The sequence below is a fragment of the Peromyscus maniculatus genome, chromosome 23 (genome assembly GCF_049852395.1).
Source record: "Peromyscus maniculatus bairdii isolate BWxNUB_F1_BW_parent chromosome 23, HU_Pman_BW_mat_3.1, whole genome shotgun sequence".
In the NCBI taxonomy this organism is placed as follows: domain Eukaryota; kingdom Metazoa; phylum Chordata; class Mammalia; order Rodentia; family Cricetidae; genus Peromyscus; species Peromyscus maniculatus.
The window spans coordinates 6,982,968-7,004,690 of NC_134874.1; the positions used below are offsets into that span (position 1 = coordinate 6,982,968).

Below are 21,723 nucleotides of genomic sequence, written 5' to 3' on the forward strand. Positions count from 1 at the left end.
AGAAACCGCCTAGTTACAGATGCTTTTCCCTTGCTGGCTCCTCATGGTACCTTGAACTCACTATGTAGACCAGGCTGGCCTCGAACTCACAGAAATCAACCTGCCTCTCCCTCCCTGAGTGCTGTGATTAAAGGCGTGCATCACCATGCCCAGCTTCTGGTACTTTAATTTTTCACTTTAATTTTTCTTTTAATTATCATTTTATGTGAGCCCTGTGTGTTTTGTTTTGTTTTGTTTTTTTATTGAGACAGGGTTTTTGTGTTGCTCAGGCTGGCCTCAAACTTCTGGGATCAAGCGATCTTCCTACTCAGTCTCCTGAGTAGCTGGGAGGTACTACAGGCATGTGCCACCACACCTGGCTTAGCTTTCCGTCTGTCTGTCTACTTATTTATTTTTGAGACAGAGTCTTACCCTGTAGCTGGTGGACCTGGAACTTTGCAATGTAGATCAGGCTGGCCTTGAACTCAGAGATCCTCTTGCTGCTGCTGGGATTGAAGGCATGTGTTGCCACATCTGGCCTTTCTGCTGATGTTTAGACCACTTAGTAGACTGCATGAGCAGATACCTGCCAAGAGATCATAAACGAAAGAGCGCAGGGTGAGGCCGAAGCTCAAGTCAGGAAGCAGAGCAGCTGTATGTAACCTGCTGACCCTCTGCTCTGCAGACAGGGGAGTATCGAGGGCTGGGTTTGCTCCTCCAGTGCCGTTGGTCTATCAAGTGGCCATGCTGCTCTGAGCTTTGCTGGACCGTGTGTTTTGATCCTGCTTTTTCTCCTTGGGATTTTGCCTCGGAGATTCGGGGCCTGCCGGGGTGTCTGACGGAAGGCCCGGTGTGAGCAGAAGCTCACCCTGTGCGTGTCGCTGAGTGTCTGTGTGAACTTTGCTTTCAGATCTGCCAGAGGGAGCAGTAAAGGGGCTCTGCAAGTTATTCTGCCTGACTCTGCATCGATACAGGTGAACCCACCAGAGACCCAGTGTCGAGAATGTGTCGTACAGGGAGAGGGGGTAGGGTAGTGGGCAGAGCCCAGCTCTTAGAGCCAGACTTCTTAGGTCTAACTACTGGATCCTGGGCAAGTTACTTAACCTCTCTATGCCTCAGTTTCCTCACTGCAGAATGGAGATGGTGCCATTCTGTACCTCATGGGTGGTTGTCAGTGTGAGGGCCTGGACGGTCCCCACCTCTGTGGGGACTCAGCACATGTATGCAGTCATTAGTTGTACCCGGTTTGAAGTCATGGGGCATGTACCATCTGCCCTGCTTGTCATCCTCTGCTCTTAGCAGCTGCTTTTAGAACGCCAGGGCAGGGTGGATTTTCTAGTCTATTTCCATCGCAGGATGCATTGGCTTAGGCAGTCCTGCCTGTGCTGAGGTCACCCGTCGATAACCTCCCCTCCTTCCCGCTCTAGAGATGCAGCCTCGCGCAGGGCCCTGCAGGCAGCCATCCAGCAGCTGGCTGAGGCCCAGCCGGAGGCCACGGCTAAGAACCTCCTGAACTCCCTTCAGTCTTCGGGGGTCGGCTCCAAAGCAGGTGTCCCAAGGTAAGGGCTGAAGGCCGTGGGCCCCCGGGGTTTGTGGAGTCCTCCTCGGGCAGGCTTGTGCAAATGAGCAGGTGTGAGCACACCTGGCTCCTGCCTTTTGCACTCTGAATGGCACTGAGAGCGCATCTGTGTGGAGAGAGGAGCCAGGTTAGTGGAGAAAGTGGCTTTCCCTGAGGAGCAGGGCTGGGAGTCAGTGGGCCCAAGGCACTGGATGGGTGAAGCCAGATTCATTCATTCATTCATTCATTCATTTAAAAGTTCTGTGTATGAGTGTTTTGTCTGCTTGTATGTCTGTGCACCGTGTGCATGCCTGGTACCCAAAGATACCGGAGAAGGGGGTCGGGTCCCTTGGAACAGACAATTGGGAACTGCCATGGGGTTGCTGGGATGATTACCAGGTCCTTTGGGAGGACAAGCAGCGCTCTTAACATCTGGGCTGTCTCCAGCCTCATCTTGTTTTTATTGTTGCAAATGTCAAGTGATGAGATGTTGGCCAGTGAGGCCTGGACTCCTGTTGTGACTTGTCCCTGATGCTGTGGGGAACAAGTTTCTGAACTGTCCAGGGAGGGTCCTGTGCTCTGCCGGCCTCAGGATGGGCCTTTGTCTCTCTCCCTTCTCCTCTGCAGCAAGAGCAGCGGCTCGGCCGCCTTGCTGGCTCTGACCTGGACCTGCCTGCTGGTGCGCATTGTCTTTCCCCTGAAGGCTAAGCGGCAAGGAGACATCTGGAACAAGCTGGTAGGTTCCCTGGTCTTTGGAGCTGTGAGGGTCAGCTGTACGCAGTTGTATGATGTTTAGGCAGTTCTTGCATGCCAAGTGCTCTCCCAGGTTGCAGTGGTCCAGCGGTCTGTGTTTGGTGGTGGCGTAAGTCCGCAGGAGTCACCTGTCTGTTCGCTAATGTTCCCGAGCTTCTCTGGGTCAGGCATGATGCTAGGCATTGGGTGCAGTGATAAGTAAGACGTGCGGGCCCTGCCTTCAGGAGAGGCCAGACTCAGGAAATAACTAAAAAGAGGGATGCCAGAAGATACAGGAATGCAGATCAGTAATGTAGATCATGCCATTTTCTGACCGTTGTCTTGGTCATCTAATTCCTTCTCTCTTTCTACGCCTGCTCCTTGTACAGTTTGTTTCTTCTTCTCTCCTTTCTGCTGTCCAGAGATGGCCTGGCAGGCCAGGCTGGGAGGTTCTCGTGGACGTCTAGGTAGGCTGAGTGTAGGTCAGGGGAGTGGTTGATGGTTCTGGAGGAGTCTTGAGGGTGGTGCTGTGGATCTAATTTTTGGCCATGAGATTTGACAGAGCCACTTCCCTCCCTCCCTTAGAGAGGTGTGTTGGAGAGATTGGCAGTGGCCGTAGACACTGTAGAGTGTAGTGCATGTAGATGTAATGACTAGCAGCATTAGAAAGCTGAAGTCCTCTCAAGGTGAAGCAGCCAGCCAGCCAGGCAGATGGCCTTGTGCGGGGTCTCTTACCCAGCACACTTTGGACAGCTGCGGAGGAGCCTCCAGCAGTGGATTAGTGGTGAATTAGAGTGCGGACACTTCCGGTAGTCCTCGCGCTGGAGCTGGTGTGAGTTTGACCCTGGAGCCCTCCACAGAGCATGGGCTTCGTCGTTAGCGAATGGCTTTCTGCTAAGGTGGTTACCAGGGGGCGGGGTCTCTGGCTTCTCTCCGTTGAGTTCCTGGAGCTGGTGCTGTGCCGTCAGTCAGCTTGGTAAGTGTTGTTACAGCACAGAATGCAGCAGCAGTCAGCTTGGTGAGTGTTGTTATAGCACAGAATGCAGCAGCAGTCAGCTTGGTGAGTGTTGTTATAGCACAGAATGCAGCAGCAGTCAGCTTGGTGAGTGTTGTTATAGCGCAGAATGCAGCAGGAGCGTGTGACCTGTTGCAGTGACTAGAGGCTGGGCTTTTCCTTCGCGGATTCTGTTGTCCATTATGTACATAATTCAGCCATTTACTGGCTGGCACTGAGCTAAACGCTGGGGCTGCTGTGTGATAAAGCTGAGACACCGTTTGCGTCTGGAGCTTACGCACTGTTGAAGAAGTTGGAGATACAGGTATCGAGTCTGGTGCAGTGCTGAAGGAAAGCGGGGGAGGGGAGGGTGTGTGGCCCAGGATCGGGGGAGGAAGGCTTCTGTGAGGAGAGGGACTCTGGAGCAAGGGCTGGAACATCCCAGAGGGGGAGCCCTGATACGGTTCTGAATGTGATACCGGCAAGCGTGTTTAATTATAGACGTCTTCAACAAGTATAGGAGGATATCTATTAGCATTGTAGATAAGGACATATCGTATAGGAGGATGTAACTGTCTCTAGCCACCGTGGTCCCTTGTGTTACTAGTTTTTGTGACTATAGAAACGTTTTCTGTGGATCTGACAATTTTTGGTGCCAGTGCTGGGGATTTAACCAGGGCCTTGGCTGGCCTGGAACTCACAGAGATCCACCTGCCTCTTCCTCTTGAGTGCTGGGATTAAAGGTGTGTACTCAGTCACCTTACTTCATACAGTACTTACCACAGTGTCTCCTGGTTAGTGATTGTTCATTAATTATCTGTGGTCTTTTATTTTTTTAAGATTTTTTTTGCTGGGTGATGGTAGTGCACACCTTTAATCTCAGCACTGGGAAAGCAGAGGCAGGTGGATCTCTCTGAGTTTGAAACCAGCCTGGTCTACAGAGTGAGTTCTAGGACAGCCAAGTCTACCAAAGAAACCTTGTCTCAACACCCCCCACCCCCCAAAAAAGGTATTCTTTTGTTGTTTTTGAGACAGCGTCTCATTGTGTAGCTTTATCTGTCCTCAAACTCACTGTGTAGAACAGACTGACCTGGAACTCACTAAGATCTGGTGCCTCTGCCTCCTGAGTCCTAGAATCAAAGGTGTCCACCATACTTGGCTGTAGGACTTGGTCCTTAATGAAGACAAGTCTAGGCAGATAAGTACATTGACTAGGGTCTCTTGTTCTGTTCCTGAATGCAAGCGGTCTTACTGACGAATGTTTATTGTGTCTTTTGAAAACTTTTTGTTATTGGGGGTGAACTTAGGCTTTGTGCATGCTGTGGTCTGAGCTGCGTCCCATTCGCGTCTTATCTGTTCACTAGTGTTCTCTCCCTGACCTACGTCCCCATTCATGTCTTTGTTCAATAGTGTTCTCTCCCTGACCTACGTCCCCATTCGTGTCTTTGTTCAATAGTGTTCTGTTCCTGTGCTAGAAGGTGCAAAAATGCACCTTGTTCTCCTTGTGTATACTTGGCTCATAGCAGGTGTTTAACAGATACTTATTAAATAAATACACGAATGAAGGGTATTAGGTAAAAGACAGGATTTAGGGGGCTGGAGAGATGGCTCAGCTCTTGGGGAAGACTCAGGTTTGATTCCCAGCACCCACAACTCTCTGTAACCCCAGTTCCAGGGAATCTGATAGCCTTTTCTGACCTCCAAGGATCCTGTACATTTGTGATGTACAGACACACAGACAGACAAACAACCCTTTTGGAGAAGGGTCAGATTTAGGACTAAGGGGTTGGTAGAGAGGAGAGGGTTGGGGTCGAGTGGGGTGGAGATGCAGCTGGGATCTGGCAGGCCTGATGGATGTCTGCGGGTCTCCGTCAGGCCATGAGGGTCGTAGGAGACTTCTGAGTCATGGGATGCTTCGAAGTCGTAGCCTGACTGGAGCGTTTCCGTGCCCTGGCAGGTGGAGGTGCAGTGTCTGCTGCTGCTGGAGGTGCTGGGGGGCTCCCACAAGCACGCTGTGGATGGCGCGATGAAGAAGCTCACCAAACTGTGGAAGGAGGTGAGTGGAGCTGGGGGAGGTAGGAGGCGTGCCTTGTCTGTGCCTCTGCCGCCCATCTGACTCACCGCCTTGTACCTCCTCCTCAGAACCCGGAGCTGGTGGAGCAGTACTTTTCAGCTATCCTTAGCTTAGAACCCAACCAGAACTACGCTGGCATGCTGGGGCTGCTGGTGCAGTTCTGCACGAATCACAAAGAGACGGACGTGGTCAGTCAGCATAAGGCAAGTGTCCAGCGTCCTCAGAGTGGCTTTGCTGCATCAGGGCCTGCAGGGAAGGGGCGGAAACCTGCTTTGGCCTTGTGGCCTGCGGCTGTAGCCTGTGTGGATCCTGGTGTAGTCACTGGGGTGAGACTTTACTGTTTACCTCTGTGGGCAGCTCCCATGCACCAAGCAGTGTGCCAGGAGTTGGGGATGCAGCGGTGAGCAGAAGATGTGATCTTTGTGAGACTGAATCAGAGGACTCTGACATGAGACAGATTGTCACCTAGTTAATTGTATCTGATAAGTGTGACAAAGGAGATATGCAAGATGGGTATCTGACTTGGACTGTGGGTTCGGGAATGTGTCCCTGTAATGAAGGGACTTAGGGGGTAAGCGAAGTTGGCCAGTAAGGAGGTGGGGTAGAACATTTTGGGCAGAGAGCAAGTAGGAAGGAGCATGGAGAAGGCAAGTGGGGTTCATCTGTGGGGGTGGGTGAGAGCGTTGAGAGACCGCCAGCTGTGAGCAGGCAGGGCCACCCTGCCAAGGTCTTTGAACTTTGTCCCGGGAGCCATGGGAAAGACTGTCCCCCACCTTTCAGTGGCGAGCAGGGGAGGGTGGAAAGCCATGGGAAGTGGGTCCACTGCTTGATGCTGAAGTTTTGGGACCTGGTGTCCTGTAGAGCGCCCTGCTGGATTTCTACGTGAAGAACATTCTCATGTGCAAAGTGAAGCCTCCGAAGTATTTGTTGGTGAGTGGATTGCACACCTACCACCTAGACAGCGTCAAATCCTCATTTCAATTCTGGACACCAGCCTGCTCTTCACTCTCTTTCCCGTGAGGCCCGGGTACTTGACTCTTTGTCTTCCTAGGACAACTGTGCCCCCTTGCTCCGGTTCATGTCCCACACGGAGTTTAAGGATCTGATTCTGCCCACCATACAAAAGTCCTTGCTGAGGAGCCCGGAGAATGTCATTGAAAGTAGGTTCCTGCTGAACAGGTGGGCGGGAGGGCATGTGCTGCCTGAGCAGCCCTGTCCCTGTTGGCTTGGCAGTGGGAGCATCCTGCGTTCTGAGTGTGAGGCATGTTCACTGTCACCTGGTGAGAGCCGTGGGCAAGATGGGAGCCATTACCAGAAGATGTTGAAAGTCATGGGCTTTCTTTTCAAATTTATTTTTGTGTGTGCGTGCATGCCTGACCGAGTGCGTGTTCTCACAGAATCTAGACGAGGGCATCAGATCCCCTGGAAACTAGAGTTCCAGGCAGTTCTGAGCTGGCTGGTGTTGGTCCTGGAAAAGCAACTGGTGCTCTGTACGGCTGAGCCTTTACTCCAGTCCTATCAGGCGCTTGTGGCCTTGCGGAAGTGAAGGGTGGTCATGTCGCTGTGGCGCTAACCAGCAGACTCTGGGCGGTGTTTGGTGGGCACTGGCCCTGAGGAGCACTGCTTTCTGTCCCCTTAGCCATCTCCAGTCTGCTGGCATCAGTGACACTTGATCTCAGCCAGTATGCCCTGGACATCGTGAAAGGCTTGGCTAGTGAGTATGCTGGCCCCTCTGCGGCCCCTTGATACCCCTTGAGTTATGGTCGTATTTGGTAGTTTTGGTTGAAAGTGGGGTGGGGCACATCTTACGTTAGAAATAAGCTTTAGTGTCAACAAGACAACTCCTTGGTTAAAGGTGGTTTCCAACTCAAGTGCAGTCCTGGAAACCACACGATTAAAGGAGAGAACCTCCTCCCACACATTGTTCTCTGTCCTGTACGTGCGTGCTGTGGCACCCACCCTCCCCCCAGACGTAACTAAGTAAAGGTTAAAAATGAACAAAGGGAAAGAAAGAAGGCTTTAACCACCAGCAGGGTGAGGGGTTCTGTTCTGGGATTGTTGATGAGGAGGTCGGCGAGCTGGGACTGGAGTCTGCATGCTCAGCTGCTGCAGCCCCTGAGCGGTGGCTCTGTGTCCAGATCAGCTGAAATCCAACAGCCCCCGCCTGATGGACGAGGCGGTGCTGGCCGTGCGCAACCTGGCCCGCCAGTGCAGCGACTCCTCCGCCATTGAGGCCCTGGCCAGGCACCTGTTCGCCATCCTCGGAGGTGAGCAGGCCTTCCCGACCCCGCAGTGACACACGCAGGTGACACACCGCAGGTGTGCCCCAGCCTTGGCCCCGGGACGTGGAGGGAACTTGACTCTGAGTCTGCTCTGGGAGAAGCTGTTGATGAGGCACACCCACACGCGTGGCAGGAGCACACCCACACGCGTGGCAGGAGCGCGCCCGTGGCTGTAGCGGTGGCCACGCCAGTGGTTCTAAGAAGGTGCTTTTGTGTGCACGGGAGAAAAAAGGAAAGAGTCGTGAGGCTGTTGATGGTGCCTTTGAGAAGTGGGAACAGAGGTGGAGCTCAGTTTCCTCTTCGTGTTCTCTGTCTCTCACGTTTTCTGTAAGAATGTCGGACTTTTGTGGGTTTTTTGAGACAGGGTTTCTCTGTTGCCCTGGCTGTCCTGGAACTCACTCTGTAGACCAGGCTGGCCTCGAACTCACAGAGATCCACCTGCCTCTGCCTCCCGAGGGCCGTCATCGCCGCCGCCGCCACCTACCTGAGAATGTAACACTTTTAGTCAGAAAACAAATGTCTACAAACCCAGCTCACACCAGAAAGGCTGCTTCGGGAGTCTCATGAAGTGAGGCCGATATGCACGAGCACTTTTGTTATTTCCTCACAGGCTCAGAAGGCAAGCTCACGGTCGTAGCCCAGAAGATGAGCGTCCTTTCAGGTAGGGGTTCCTCCCTGGGTTGAGGCAGTGTGCTGTGGTAATGGGCAGGTTTAATGTAACTCTCAGGTGAGGTGAGTCCTTTGAACCCCGATGCCCAACAGTGTTGGCTGTGCCAGCTTGCCTCAGGACTCTGCTGCCAGCTGGGTGGCAGGAGGCCTGGCTTCTCTGAAAGGAGAGACTGGAAGAAAGTTGAAGGCCTGTCCATAATGGCCAGGGGAAAGCGTGGCTCTGGGGCACCCAGCAGAGGTCCGTGACCTGGAGTACCCTGGTGGCCGCGGCAGGAGGCTCGTCTCTGTGGCTTTGTGCAGGGGAGGGGCCCACCAGAGGATCTGCTTTTCAGGCATTGGAAGCCTCAGTCATCACGTGGTATCTGGGCCCTCCAGTCAAGTCCTGAGTGGGTCGGTGGCTGAGCTGTTCATCCCGTTCCTCCAGCAGGAAGGTAATTCCGTGTGGCCTGGGGAGCATGCGGTTTGGACCCATTCTTGCCCATGGTTTCTCAGTCGGCCTTCTGAAGGCTTGCCTCCTGAGTTGGCGGGGCTGGGAGTGGTCTGAGCTGCCCCTGCTCCCTCCCCTGGGACTCGGGCTTGCCTTCTCCACTGCTTGCAGTGATATGCTGCTGTGGGTATAAGACGTCAGGCCGACTGGACTTGTGCCGCTTGCCCTAGTGCACGAAGGTACCTTGGTACACGCTGTCTCTGTCCTGGCGCTCTGGTGCAACCGCTTCACTACAGAAGTGCCCAAGAAGCTGACGGACTGGTTCAAGAAAGTCTTCAGCCTGAAAACCTCCACCTCCGCCGTGAGGCACGCCTACCTGCAGTGCATGCTGGCCTCCTTCCGAGGTAAGATGCTGGCCTCCACGGGAGGACCACTGAGCCCGTGGGTGGGCGGGCGGGCGGGCGGGCATGCTCACCACTCGGGGCCTTCTCTTTGGCATCACAGACTGGGCCTCTCTGCCTTCCGAGTCATTCTCCCTGTCTGCACCGAGGTGACTTCTTCCCTTGCTTGACAGTTGTTTGTTTGTTTGTTTTTATTTTGTTTTTTGGGCGTTTTCGAGACAGGGTTTCCCTGTGTAGTTTTGGTGCCTGTCCTGGATCTCACTCTGTAGCCCAGGCTGGCCTCGACCTCACAGAGATCCGCCTGCCTCTGCCTCCTGAGTGCTGGGATTAAAGGCGTGTGCCACCATGTGTGGATCCCTTGTTTGATTTTATTCAGAAAGGACCTACCATCAGAACCTGTTGTTGTACTGGGATCATGAATTTAAAAGGTCAATGCTATGTAAACTTGATTGATTTTGAACCCTTTAAAAAATGGCCACTTCCATCTCTTCTGTGCTAAACACAGCTACTGACTTTGGCAAGGACGGCTGTCTTCATCCCAAACAGCCAGGGGAAATTTGATCTCTCTGCTAAAACCCTCTTGATACTGGCTCTTCCCTCTGATATAAGCTTGCATTTCTTTTAAATGATGTGTTGATTTTAAATTCATGAATCACTGTTTAAAGAAACGTCAAGAAGATCCCCGAGCCTTCCCTAGACAGAGGAAATGAACTTTGTGCCCACACATGTTAAGAGTAGGAACAAGAACCTGTCAGGAGACGTGCCTGTCCCGAGTTGACGGGAACCATGCTTTATAAGTAACAGCACAGTTGGATCTTGTGACGCAGGCCTGTATCCCAGCACTTGGGAGGCAGAGGCAGGAGTCCAGGTCATCTTTGGCTGCATGCTGAATTTGAGGCCAGTCTGGAGTATATGAGTAGTTACAAAAACCAAAATGAGTGTGTTTAGGTGTAGTTTTAATTTTTTTTTTTAATTTATTTATTTACTTAGAGATGGGGTTTCTCTACATATCCCTGACTGTCCTAGAACGCACAGATATCACCTGCTGGGATTAAAGGTGTGCACTACCACGCCTAGCTTATTTATTTATTTTTAGTGTTTTTTATTTCACAGGCCAGCAGACTGGCTAGAGGTTGGCTTGTATGGGAAGAACACCGGTTGGAGTTGCTAGGCATGAAGTTAGCAGTGGTTCTTTGTCAACCAGCTGTTGACAACCCTGGACAGTTCATGTGGCCTCTCAGTTTCCTATCCAGTGGAGGAGCAGCAGATGATCAGATTAATAGGATTCTGTTACCTCTAACTTTTATGGTTATAGAGTTTAAGTCCCAGACTCTCACGCCAGTTCTTTGAGATACTCAGAAAATTAGGGTTTTAGCCAGTCCACACCCGGGTGGATAATGTCTTCTTAAGTAGTCCCATGACCGCTGCAGACCAGTACGTCTCTAAGATGCTTCTGTCTCCACAGGTGACACACTCCTGCAGGCCTTGGACTTCCTGCCCTTGCTTATGCAGACAGTGGAGAAGGCGGCCTCCCAGAACACTCAGGTTCCCACGGTCACTGAAGGGGCCGCTGCGGCCTTGCTGCTCTCCAAGCTCTCTGTGGCTGACTCACAGGCCGGTAAGGGGCTGCATTCGTCCAGGGTGCCAGGTGACGGCACTTTGCAGAGTCTGTGGTGGGGTGTTGGATGTTTCGCATCAGCCTGTTTACTCCAGGGCTGCCTGTTACCTGTAGGGGAGCAGTTGAATAGATGTCAGGGTGACAACAGAGGGCAGCCAGGGCCTCTCACTCTCTTTGGTTCTGTTGCTTCAGTGCTGTGGGCTGGCCTTGTCTGTGATACTTGGACTGCTAGGTTGAGTGTTATGTGTGTGAGTGTTTTGCCTGCACGTATGGCCACACAGGTACTCAGTGCCACAGAGGTTAGAAGAGGGCATCAGATTTCCTGTACCTGGAGTTATAGACAGTGGTGACCTGCCATGTAGGTGCTAGGAACCTGGGTCTTCGGAAGAGGAGCTAGCACTCTTAACCACTGAGTCATTTTCTAGACTCTATGTCTTAATTACTTACATATTCATAGGATGTTCTAGTTCATTCTTACTGCTGGGCTAAACACTCTGACCGAAAGCATCTTGGGGAGAAAGGTTTATTTCAGCTACAATTCCAGGTTGTGCTGTGCCAGTGTGGGAGAGCTAAGGCAGGAACTTCACACAGCTGGTCACATCATCTCTGCATGCTGGGTGACATACTGTGTGTGCCATGTCACCTGTCAGCCGTGCGTGGAAATGATTAGAGACAGAGCCTTCCCCTTCTCCTCTGCCTGCTGGGGTTCACCCTGGCTTGGGTCCTCTGGCCTAGTCAGCTTAGTCACTGTGACAGACAGACCGCTTAGAAATCCAGCTAAGGATGGGAGATTGAGTGTGGCCCGTGGTCTCAGAGGTTCTAGTCACGTGGTGGGGCAGTTGTTTTTCTGCTACCCCTTGTGTTTGGGTCTGTGTCAGGCAGAGGGTGTGTGGCTGGGCGGAGCTGCTCCCCTCTTGGTGGCTGGGAAGCAAAGCAAAGACCCAGGTCTCAGCCTCTCTTTCCAGAGCATGCACCAGTGACTGACCCACTTCCCCCAGGCCCTGTCTCCTGAAGGTGGTGCCACCTGCCAGTGGTGCCATAAGCTGGGGGCCATATCTTAGCACACGGGCCTTTGGAGTGGGTGCCCAGCGTTAGCCTCTAGGGCCCCCCCCCTCACCTGACCCGGCTCCTTTGTTGAGAACTAGGCTTCTCTCTCTGCATGCTGCTACATCCACTGTATATGCCAAGGCCTTTGACGACCTTGGGTGGAGGGAGATAAGTGTGACCACAACCTCACTTCAGCACAGTTGAGGGTGCGCGCTCTGGAGTGGGAGTACAGAATGGATGTGTGTCATTTGAAGGAGGGTTGGTTGTTTGAGGGATGAGTGTTGGGAAAGGGTTCATGAAGGAGGAAGCAGTTGAATAGATCTCGGGGAGCCTGGAAGGATGTGACTCTCGTGAAGGAATGGCCACAGTTGGGGGAAGGCAGAAAGAGCTGCATTGTGTGAACCTCGGTTGTTCCGTCCCGGTTCTTGGGTAGTGGGAATTCCAGAGGAGAAGCCGCAGGCAGCAGAGAACCATATAGTTGTCCAGACCGCAAGTGAGGCCGAAGGACTGACGTTTGGTTTCAGAATAGGAGAACAGTGAGCTTAGGAATGGTCCTTCACAGAGTGTCTTTCCCAGGGCCTGCCCAGTAGCTTCAGCTCAGCAGGGCCATGCTGTGGGGCATGGTGCCCTGTGTCATGGGGTGACCTTTGGTTTCTTGCAGAGGCCAAACTGAACAACTTTTGGCAGCTAGTTGTGGATGAAAAGAAGCAGATTTTCACTTCTGAGAAGTTTCTGCTCCTGGCTTCAGAGGATGGTGAGTTTCTACGTCTTTGATAGGTCTTTGCGGGGGGACCTGTTCCTGAGCACCTGCTTGGCCAGCAGCTCGGTGAGTGCTCAGAACCGTGATCTGGCCAGCAGCTTGGCTGTTTCTGAATGAATTCGTTCCTGTGGGAGAGTCAGGCTCAGTAGGAAGGCAGACCTGGGAGGGCTGTAGAGACAGTCAGGGAGCTGTGATAGTCGCTGTAATTACAACTGAGTGGGTAATTGGTACTGTCTGGGCTCCCTCACACCGAGTGCTGGGGAGCTGTGGCAGCTCTACTCCCCCACCAGGCGACACAGAAACTACTGGTTTCTACCCTGGCAGAAAAGGAACAGTGATCTCCAAATGTATGTGCACAATTCTAGGTTGCCTCACAGGAGTCTGCTGCTAATTAGTGATTTGAAAAGTCTTTTGACTCACGAATCACAACATCCTATTAATGAGCTACAACTATTAGTCACTTTCTGGTTTAAATTTTTTTTTAGTTAGCTTTTGATTAGGAACGACACTCATAGTTCAGAGACAAGGTGGGAGGGGATCTTCATTGAAAACTACCTCCTGCTTTGACCTCTGGCCACTCAGTTCTGCTAGCCACCGACAGCCAGTTTTATCTGCTGCTTCTGTATCCTTGATATCATCCATATCCATCCCTTTTTTTGGGGGGGCGGGGGTTCGAGACAGGGTTTCTCTTTGTAGCTTTGCGCCTTTCCTGGAACTCACTCTATAGACCAGGCTGGCTTCGAACTCACAGAAATCCACCTGCCTCTGCCTCCTGAGTGCTGGGATTACAGGTGTGCGCCACCACCACCTGCTAGTAACTCTTAACAGTTAAAATCAGTGTTTACCTTCTTTACTTCAAAATATGTATAGGCATAATAGAGGATAAGAAATAAAAATGAACTGTAGCTTCATCTTACATCTAGTGTTAATCACATTTACATTTTGCTGTTAATTTTTTAGTTCATTCCAATCTTTTTGGGGTTAGGGAAGAATACATTTAGTTATTTAATTTTCTCTGCCTGCGTGCCTGCACACCTGCGCATCCCTGGAAGTTGGAGGCCGACTTTCAGGAGTGGGTTCTCTCCTTCCACCATGTGGGTTCCGGGGATTGAATTGAAGTCATCATGTTTAGTGGCAAGCTCCTTTACCCACTGAGCCAGCTCACTGGTCCCACTTAGTTGTTTCAAAAAGACTTACACTGGCCAGGCAGTGGTGGCTCATGTCTTTAATCCCACTTAAAGGGGGGAGTAGAGTCAGGTGGATCTGTGAGTTCTAGGCCAGCATGATGTACAGAGCGGATTTCAGGACAGCCAGGGCTACACAGAGAGATCTTGTCTGGAAAAAGAGGCTGGCACTGTTTCTCTCCCTTACAGCCCTGTGTACTGTGCTGCATCTGACCGAGAGGCTTTTCCTCGACCACCCGAATAGACTCACTAACAGCAAAGTTCAGTACGTGAGCCTCACTTCTCTTGGGCCAACAAAGCAGATGTTGGCCCAGCTTTGGGGAGTGGGTGTGAGGCAAGTCTGGCTGTGGGAAGCCCCATCCCCACCTCCGAGGCCCCCCGTGTCTGTGTTTGCAGGCAGTACTATCGGGTCCTGGTGGCGGTGCTTCTGAGCCGGACCTGGCACGTGCGCAGGCAGGCGCAGCAGACCGTTCGGAAGCTGCTCTCCTCTCTCGGGGGCGTGAAGCTGGCCAGTGGCCTGTTGGAGGAGCTGAAGACTGTCCTCAGTTCTCACAAGGTGAGAGGCCGGGCTCTGGAGCTACTCAGTCAACGCGCTTCTGCCCTGGGGTTTAGGCCGCTCCTGGCATGTCCTCTCGCTCAGACTGGGTGATTCCACCAGGCCTCGGTAACATCTTTGCCTTTTAGAGAGATTTCCTTTCCCGTTTCCATACCTTTGATGTAGTTCAGCCAAAATATTTTTGGATAGGAGTTTCTTTTTGATTGTTTTAAAACACTTAATTTTAAACATGCACTTATTCTCAAATTTGCTCTTTTCACGGTATCTTTGAAGGCAAGGAAGGCTTATAGCCCTTTTTTAACGAGTCTGAAACAGTTTTAATAACATGTATTGATGAAGGAGAGGTGGCCATGGCTACTATTCTAAAACACTTTTTAAAAAATTTTTTTTTTTTTTTTTTTTTTTGGTTTTTTCGAGACAGGGTTTCTCTGTGTAGCTTTGCGCCTTTCCTGGAGCTCACTTGGTAGCCCAGGCTGGCCTCGAACTCACAAAGATCCGCCTGCCTCTGCCTCCCGAGTGCTGGGATTAAAGGCGTGCGCCACCACGCCCGGCTAAAAAATTTTTATTTGGGGGGCGGGAGGGGGGGGAACAAGGGAATCCGTGGCTGATATGTAAAATTAAATTTAATAAATAAATTTTTAAAAAGTTTACACTTAAAAATAAATAAATAAATAAAAAATAAAAACCTTAAGGACACTCACAAAAAAAAAATTTATTCTTTTTTTTTTTTTTTGGGGGGGGGGGTTTCGAGACTGGTTTCTCTGTAGCTTTGGAGCCTGTCCTGGACTAGCTCTGTAGACCAGGCTGGCCTCGAATTCACAGAGATCCACCTACCTCTGCCTCCCGAGTGCTGGGATTACAGGCGTGCGCCACCACCGCCCGGCCAAAATTTTATTCTTTACATACATTATGTCCTGATCACAATTTCTCCTACCTCCCCTTTTCCCAGTTCCCACTACCACCCTTCTCCCCTAGATTTACTTCTCCATTTCCCTTAAAAAAAAAGAAAAGAAAAGGAAGAGTAGGCCTCCTAGGGATATCACCCGGACATGGCATAACAAATGCCATAAACAACAACAACAACCAAAAAACCCCACAAACCCTCGTATCATGGCTGGACAAGGCGACCCATTGGGAGCAAAGGGGACCTAAGTGTAGGCAAGAGTCAGGGGTCCCCCGACTCCTGCTGTCAGGTCCTCCAGGAGCACCAACTGTGCACCAGTATCTGTCGAGGCCCTTGCTTAGACCTCAGAGAGTTCGTGGTTGTGGCGTCAGTGTCTGAGCTCCAGGGGCCTTGCCTGGTTGAGTCTGTGGGCGGTGTTCTCACGGTGTCCTGGACCCCTTGGACTGCCTTCTTTTTTACCTAGCTCTCCAGGCTGTCTGGGTTCTCTCGGGCAACAGCAGGAAGAACCAGGAGTAGATGGTAGTGACCTGGACTGTTGAAGCGTTCTGGGTGCCAGGCTTCACCATTTTCCCTTAGCAGCGTGTGTGCCTGGTCTCCAGAACCAGGGTTCCGATTCTTTCTCACCCCTGGGCATATCTCACAGCCTGTGGATTCCAGGGCAGGAAGCGAGGCATCGGTTGCACTCCAGCAGGAGAGGCTCAGTGGCTCTGCATGCTCTCTTTGGGTGCTGCCCTGCCTAGGGCTCTGTGGGGACTCACCTGTTCTCTCTCTAAAGGTGCTGCCCATGGAGGCTCTTGTGACAGATGCTGGGGAGGTGACTGAAACGGGCAAGACCTATGTGCCTCCACGGGTCCTGCAGGAAGCTCTGTGTGTCATCTCTGGGGTGCCAGGGCTCAAGGGTGACATCTCCAGCACTGAGCAGCTGGCCCAGGAGATGCTGATCATCTCTCACCACCCGTCCTTAGGTCTGTGGCTGGGGTAGGAATGGAGCGGTGGGCGGCTCTTTGGGTCGGGTGATGGTGGTTCAGGCAGAAGCTTCAAGAAGCTTCTCTCCTTCAGTGGCGGTGCAGTCTGCACTCTGGCCAGCGCTTCTCACCAGGATGAAGATTGACCCTGAGGCCTTCATCACCAGGCACCTGGATCAGATCATCCCCAGAATCACTACCCAGAGTCCCCTGAACCAGGTAATGGGTCCATGAGCTGGGTTTGTACTTCCATCAGGGCCAGGGGACTCCTGGGGTACAAGAAGTGAGGGCTCACAGAAACAGGAAGAATGGTGACGTATAGGCCTGGCCCCTTGATTGTAAGTGACAGAAATGCAGACTGTTGGAGCACAAAAAGGGCCTCATTTACAGACGGTGTTCAGGATGTGAGTAGCTTGGGATGGTGTTTCCAAGGCTCAGCTGGTGTCCTTAGGACAGTAGAGGTGGTTTCTGTACTTCCTCCGTCAAGAAACCTATCGGTTCTCTGAGTCCCTTCTCTCTGCTTTCCAACATGTGAGCTGCATTCTCAGGTTTCTGGTAAGAAAGGGTTTCAGGCTCACACCTCGTCCTCCCACCAGCTCCAATGGGAAAGCCCACACTTTCCAGTACTGGCAGCTGGCATGGGGGCTCATTGCCCCGACTGACTAGGGTTACACGCCTGCCTTTGGACATGGTGAGGCCGCTGCCCTGGGCCAGGGTTGAGAGTGGAGTGTGCACTCCACATCAGTGATGAGGCCGAGCCAGGGTTGAGAGTGGAGTGTGCACTCCACATCAGCGATGATGGCAGAGCCAGGGCTTGTCTACCAAGGCAGGCTCAGACTACGTCGAGCCGCGCCAGTCGGTGGCATTACTAAAGCACAAGGCAGAAAGGGGAGCCGATTGCAGGGCTCCCTTGGGTGTGGCAGAACCCTGTTCTGGGTGTAGACTGACTGTGTCTGTTTGTCTGGCAGTCTTCCATGAACGCCATGGCCTCCCTTTCCGTCCTGTCCCCTGACCGAGTCCTCCCTCAGCTCATCAGCACTATCACCGCCACTGTGCAGAATCCTGCACTGTGCCTCGTGACTCGGGAGGAGTTTGCCATCATGCAGACCCCTGCTGGAGAGCTGTTTGATAAGTCCATCCTCCAGAGGTGAGGCTCAGTGGCTCCCTTGTTACTCCGGTACCTCTCCACCCCAGCTCTGGCTGTCATGCTGATTTGATGATGATCTTCATGGGGTCATTGTGAGGAGCGAATAAAACAACCTGTCTGTCCATGGCAGAAGTAGCTGCTTGTATTCCAAGACTGGTGCTTAGGCCTTAGATATTGGCGAATCTGGATCTAGTACTACCCGGGTACATAGGACTCAAGCTACCTGGGAGCTGGGTGTGGCGGTGCGTGCCCGAATCCCACACTTTGCAGGCTGAGGTGCAGGGATTGTAAATTGGGGGCCAGCCAGGACTATGTAGAGGCCCTGCCTCCATTGCAACAGGGTCTCAAAAACAAAAAAGGAAGCGAGGAGATGGACCTAAGTGAAGTGCTTGCTGGCCAGCTGGCCTTGTCAAACTGTCCGCTGCATATAGGTTCAGTGAGATACCTTGTCTGAAAAGATGCCATGGAGAGTGATAGAGGGAGACACTGGAAATTAACCTCCGGCCTCCACGTACACTTGTGAGCACATGCATGCATGCATGTGCTCACGCAGACACACACAGAGGAAAAACAGATATTAAGGTTTGCCGGCTGGGCTGGGTGGCTGTCATGAGGCTGAGGAATCGGCCCTTTTGAAGCCGGATAACTGCTTCCCCTGTACTTCAGTGCCCAGCAGGACAGCATCAAAAAGGCCAACATGAAGCGAGAGAACAAAGCCTACTCCTTTAAGGAGCAGATGATTGAGCTGGAGCTGAAGGAGGTGAGGCGCGCCGCCCCCGCCCCAGCTTGGCACTCGAGGCCATTGGCTCTTTGTGCTGTGTTCTGTCCCCTGATTTGTCCCTGGTCCTCTCCAACACTTCTTACTGTTCCTCTGTGGCTTCCTCTGCCCCGACTTGAGGGAAACTGGGTTCTCACCAGACGCTGCTGGTCTGTCTTGCCTGCCCTCGCGTTCTAAAGACAGGCCTGTCTTGATTCCTTATAGCAAGTGCAGGGCCTGCTGCTGTGGAGCCTAAGGCACCCTGAGGTGACTGACAGAGTCAGCTCTGGAGAGCTGGTTCTGACAGAGCTCCTGCCTGCGTCAGCCCACGCTCTCCCTCCGTCTTGCCCAGCTCATCACTTGCCCTTCCCAGAAAAGTGACCCCCTGCCCGTCTGCCCCAGTGTGCTTCACTCTCTTCCTGGCTTGTAGATTTTAGAACATTCCTCGCACTCCGCAGTCATTTTATGTGTTTGTTTCCTGTTTATTGTCTAACTTGACCTGCTAGATTGTGAGCTCTGTGAGGGGAGAGATTTTATTTTCTCCCTGGTGTCTCTAGCACCTCAAACAGTTCCTGGCATGATGTAGATGCTCAGTAAATACTTTGAAAGACTAAGGGATCTCTCTGCCCCCTAAGTAGCCTCTGTCTTGTAAGAGCCTTGGGTGGGTCTGAGGGCAGGCTGATCTGAAGTCATGTGGCCACCCGAATGCCCCTTGGAGATCATTGAGGGCCCTGTTATTTCTGTGACATTTCTCTCCTCCTCTTTTAAAGCTGAGAATCCCTTCTCAAGTTGGCTTTCTTGTTACTGTGTCCGTTCTGTAGCCGTTCAGTGGCCGTGACCTTTATAGGGGTGGAGGATAGGGGTGGAGGAGGGCCCATGCTGGGCTTGGGCTCTGGTCCTAGCCCTGAGGCTGGCCTGGAGTTCTTGGTGGAAGCAAGCTAGCTTCCCTGGGGTACTGGGAGACAGCTCTGTGCTGTGACAGAGCTGGCTTCTGACGGCCCTCAGGAGATAAAGAGGAAGAAAGGCATCAAAGAGGAGGTGCAGCTGACCAGCAAGCAGAAGGAGATGCTGCAGGCCCAGACGGACAAGGAGGCGCAGATCCGGAGGCGGATGCAGGAGGTGAGGAGGAGGCTTGCGGCCCAGCCCTGCTCGCCGCTGTCTCCCACTGGGCTCCGCTGACCCTCCTGGCCCCTCTGCTTGCAGCTGGATGGGGAGCTAGAGGCGGCACTTGGACTGCTAGACGCCATCGTGACCAGGAACCCGCGTGGCCTGACCCAGTACATCCCTGTTCTGGTTGATGCCTTCCTGCCCTTGCTGAAATCTCCCCTGGCCGCTCCCAGGGTCAAAGGCCCCTTCCTGTCCTTGGCTGCCTGTGTCATGCCCCCAAGACTCAAGGCCTTGGGTTAGTCCTTATTTGCTGGCTCTGTGGTTATCTCTGGGATGTTTGGGAAGCGGGCTGCAGGTGCCTGTGGGTGTTGTGAGGAGGCGTGTGGTGGCCTAAGCTGCTGAATTTTGTTTCCACATGCAAGCAGCCTGTGGAGCCTCAAACTGGATGTGCTCAAGAGCAGTGAAGTGTCTCCTCTTGCCTCCATTTTGCACTCTCTCTGCCTTCTGAGGAACAGGCTTTACATGCTGTTAGCATCTCACCTATCTGTAGTAGCTTTGGCTTAGTGCTGGAGACCATATCTAGGGCCTCGTGTGTGCTAGGCAAGCGCTCTGGTGACTGAGCCACACCCCAGCCCTCTGTTGTGGGCATGCTCCACAAAGTCAGGTTCAGGGTAGGGAGAGGCCTGGTGTGCTGTGGCTGGGCCTTGTGCTCAGAGCTCACAGGCAGCATGTGTCAGTGGTGTGGCCAGAGATCTCTGACCCTTAGCTCTCCGTTAGCGCTGGAGAAACACTAGCCAAGCAGGAGGGCTGGGAGTTACGATGGTCTTACTCTCGTGAGTCATTGGTAACTTTAAGCAGACTTTCTTCCTAGCCTAAAGGGAATGTTCTCAGGATGGGGGCTGGAGCCTGCAAGCTGTTCTGAGAAGAAATGTCAGTTGGTGCATGTGGAACCTGCCAGAAGGATTAGTAGCTGCCTGAGGGCGGAACTATGTAGCTAGAGCTTTACTGTGGGCTCAGTGACTCTTGGGCAGCACGTGCCCCTCAGCACACTGACTTCTTTAGTGTCAAAAGTATCAGCTCTGCCAGACATGGTATTGCATGCCTGTAATCCCAAAACTTGGGAGGTAGAGGGAGGAGGATCCTGAGTTTTAGGCTAGCCTGGGCTACGTACTGACACCATGTCCCCAAACAAACATCGCCCCCCAAAAATCAAAGGGGCAGCGGCTGTTGCCGTCCTCTCTTCTTCTGATACACCTGCAGAGCAGCAGCGGGCGTAGGAGGAGGCAGGGGCGGGCGGAGGAGGCTGGCTGCCTCTGCCCCCATGCTGCCTTTGCCTGTGGTCATTTGCTGCCTGTCTCTCTTCTCCCAGGCACCTTGGTGAGTCATGTGACGCTGCGCCTGCTGAAGCCAGAGTGTTCTCTGGATAAGTCCTGGTGCCAAGAGGAGCTCTCCGTGGCTGTGAGGAGGGCAGTGTCGCTGCTGCACACCCACACCATCGCCAGCAGGGTGGGCAAGGGTGAGCCAGGTAAGGGGAAGTGGGAGCTGGCGTGGGAGCAAGGCAGGAGCCACAGCGTCCCTGGCTTCCTGTGCCTTTGGTGTCGGGAGAGTCCTCCCTCCCTGGCCTGGGTTTTCCTTGTTTGCTTCTGTTCAGTCTCACCTTCTGGAACTGGGCCGCTCTGTAGGTAGAAGCGGGGCTGGTTTAGCCCCGGCCGTTGTACCTGGCACTGTGCTTGGTGTCAGGCTTCCGGGTCTTCCCCGCCGTGGTCTACACGGTCGCCCAGCTTCTGTCTGCTCTGCTGTTCTCACAGACGCCGCACCCCTGTCCGCACCGGCCTTCTCCTTGGTCTTCCCGATGTTAAAGATGGTGCTCACTGAGATGCCCTACCACAGTGAGGAGGAGGAGGAGCAGATGGCCCAGATCCTTCAGATCCTCACTGTCCACGCGCAGCTGAGGGCTTCCCCTGACACCCCACCCGAGCAAGTGGACGAGGTTGGCAGGCTCTCTTGTCCCGTGGTCTGAGGGGTCTGGGGTGGCAAAGGCTCCCTTCCTTGAGTTTTGTTGTCTTGTCCGTAGCCGCAGCCCACATAACAGACAACGGCTCTTTAATATAAAAGGGGCCACGCTGCTGCTTTCCTAAGTCTGCCTCCGTGTTGGCGTGTTCTGATTACCGTTGCTTGAGGTCCTGTGCTGTGCATGACTGCCGTATTGAACTTACTGCCTGTTCATGGCTGTTTCAGCACTGTAGCTTCCCTTAATCTGAATGGCTCTGTTTGTGTTTGCGTGTCTCTGGCATATCTGTAGCACTGCTGGTTTTAAGTTGCTAGGTTACATGATGTGTACTGAGCTAGCTTCTCACTAAGAGTTCTCTTTTTTTCAACGCTAACAAGCTTTGTGTGAGTCTTGGTGTGAGTCTCACTGTGTAGCCCTGGCTGGCCTCGAACTCACAGAGGACCTCCTATCTCTGCCTCGAAGCACTGGGTAAAGGTGTGCATCACCACACCCAGTCGAGTGATGGATTTTGTTTGGCATTTCTTTCTTTCTTGTACAACTGAGTGTTTCCT

The 21,723-nt window shown here is 52.8% G+C and overlaps 1 protein-coding gene across 1 annotated transcript in view; it reads left to right on the plus strand.

The window, feature by feature from the left end:
• Gcn1 (GCN1 activator of EIF2AK4) overlaps positions 1-21,723 on the plus strand; it is a 61,247-nt gene that overhangs the window by 8,353 nt on the left and 31,171 nt on the right. Inside the window, exons 3-26 of the mRNA XM_006970823.4 lie at positions 890-953; positions 1,407-1,538; positions 2,165-2,273; positions 5,221-5,319; positions 5,406-5,540; positions 6,199-6,267; positions 6,389-6,497; positions 6,977-7,051; positions 7,476-7,604; positions 8,230-8,280; positions 8,621-8,719; positions 8,946-9,119; positions 10,582-10,734; positions 12,443-12,535; positions 13,915-13,990; positions 14,122-14,281; positions 15,961-16,150; positions 16,245-16,369; positions 17,119-17,297; positions 17,964-18,057; positions 19,060-19,173; positions 19,258-19,456; positions 20,531-20,686; positions 20,970-21,151. Coding sequence (XP_006970885.1) covers positions 890-953; positions 1,407-1,538; positions 2,165-2,273; positions 5,221-5,319; positions 5,406-5,540; positions 6,199-6,267; positions 6,389-6,497; positions 6,977-7,051; positions 7,476-7,604; positions 8,230-8,280; positions 8,621-8,719; positions 8,946-9,119; positions 10,582-10,734; positions 12,443-12,535; positions 13,915-13,990; positions 14,122-14,281; positions 15,961-16,150; positions 16,245-16,369; positions 17,119-17,297; positions 17,964-18,057; positions 19,060-19,173; positions 19,258-19,456; positions 20,531-20,686; positions 20,970-21,151 — 2,966 coding nt within the window. The remainder of the gene's footprint in view (positions 1-889; positions 954-1,406; positions 1,539-2,164; positions 2,274-5,220; positions 5,320-5,405; positions 5,541-6,198; positions 6,268-6,388; positions 6,498-6,976; positions 7,052-7,475; positions 7,605-8,229; positions 8,281-8,620; positions 8,720-8,945; positions 9,120-10,581; positions 10,735-12,442; positions 12,536-13,914; positions 13,991-14,121; positions 14,282-15,960; positions 16,151-16,244; positions 16,370-17,118; positions 17,298-17,963; positions 18,058-19,059; positions 19,174-19,257; positions 19,457-20,530; positions 20,687-20,969; positions 21,152-21,723) is intronic.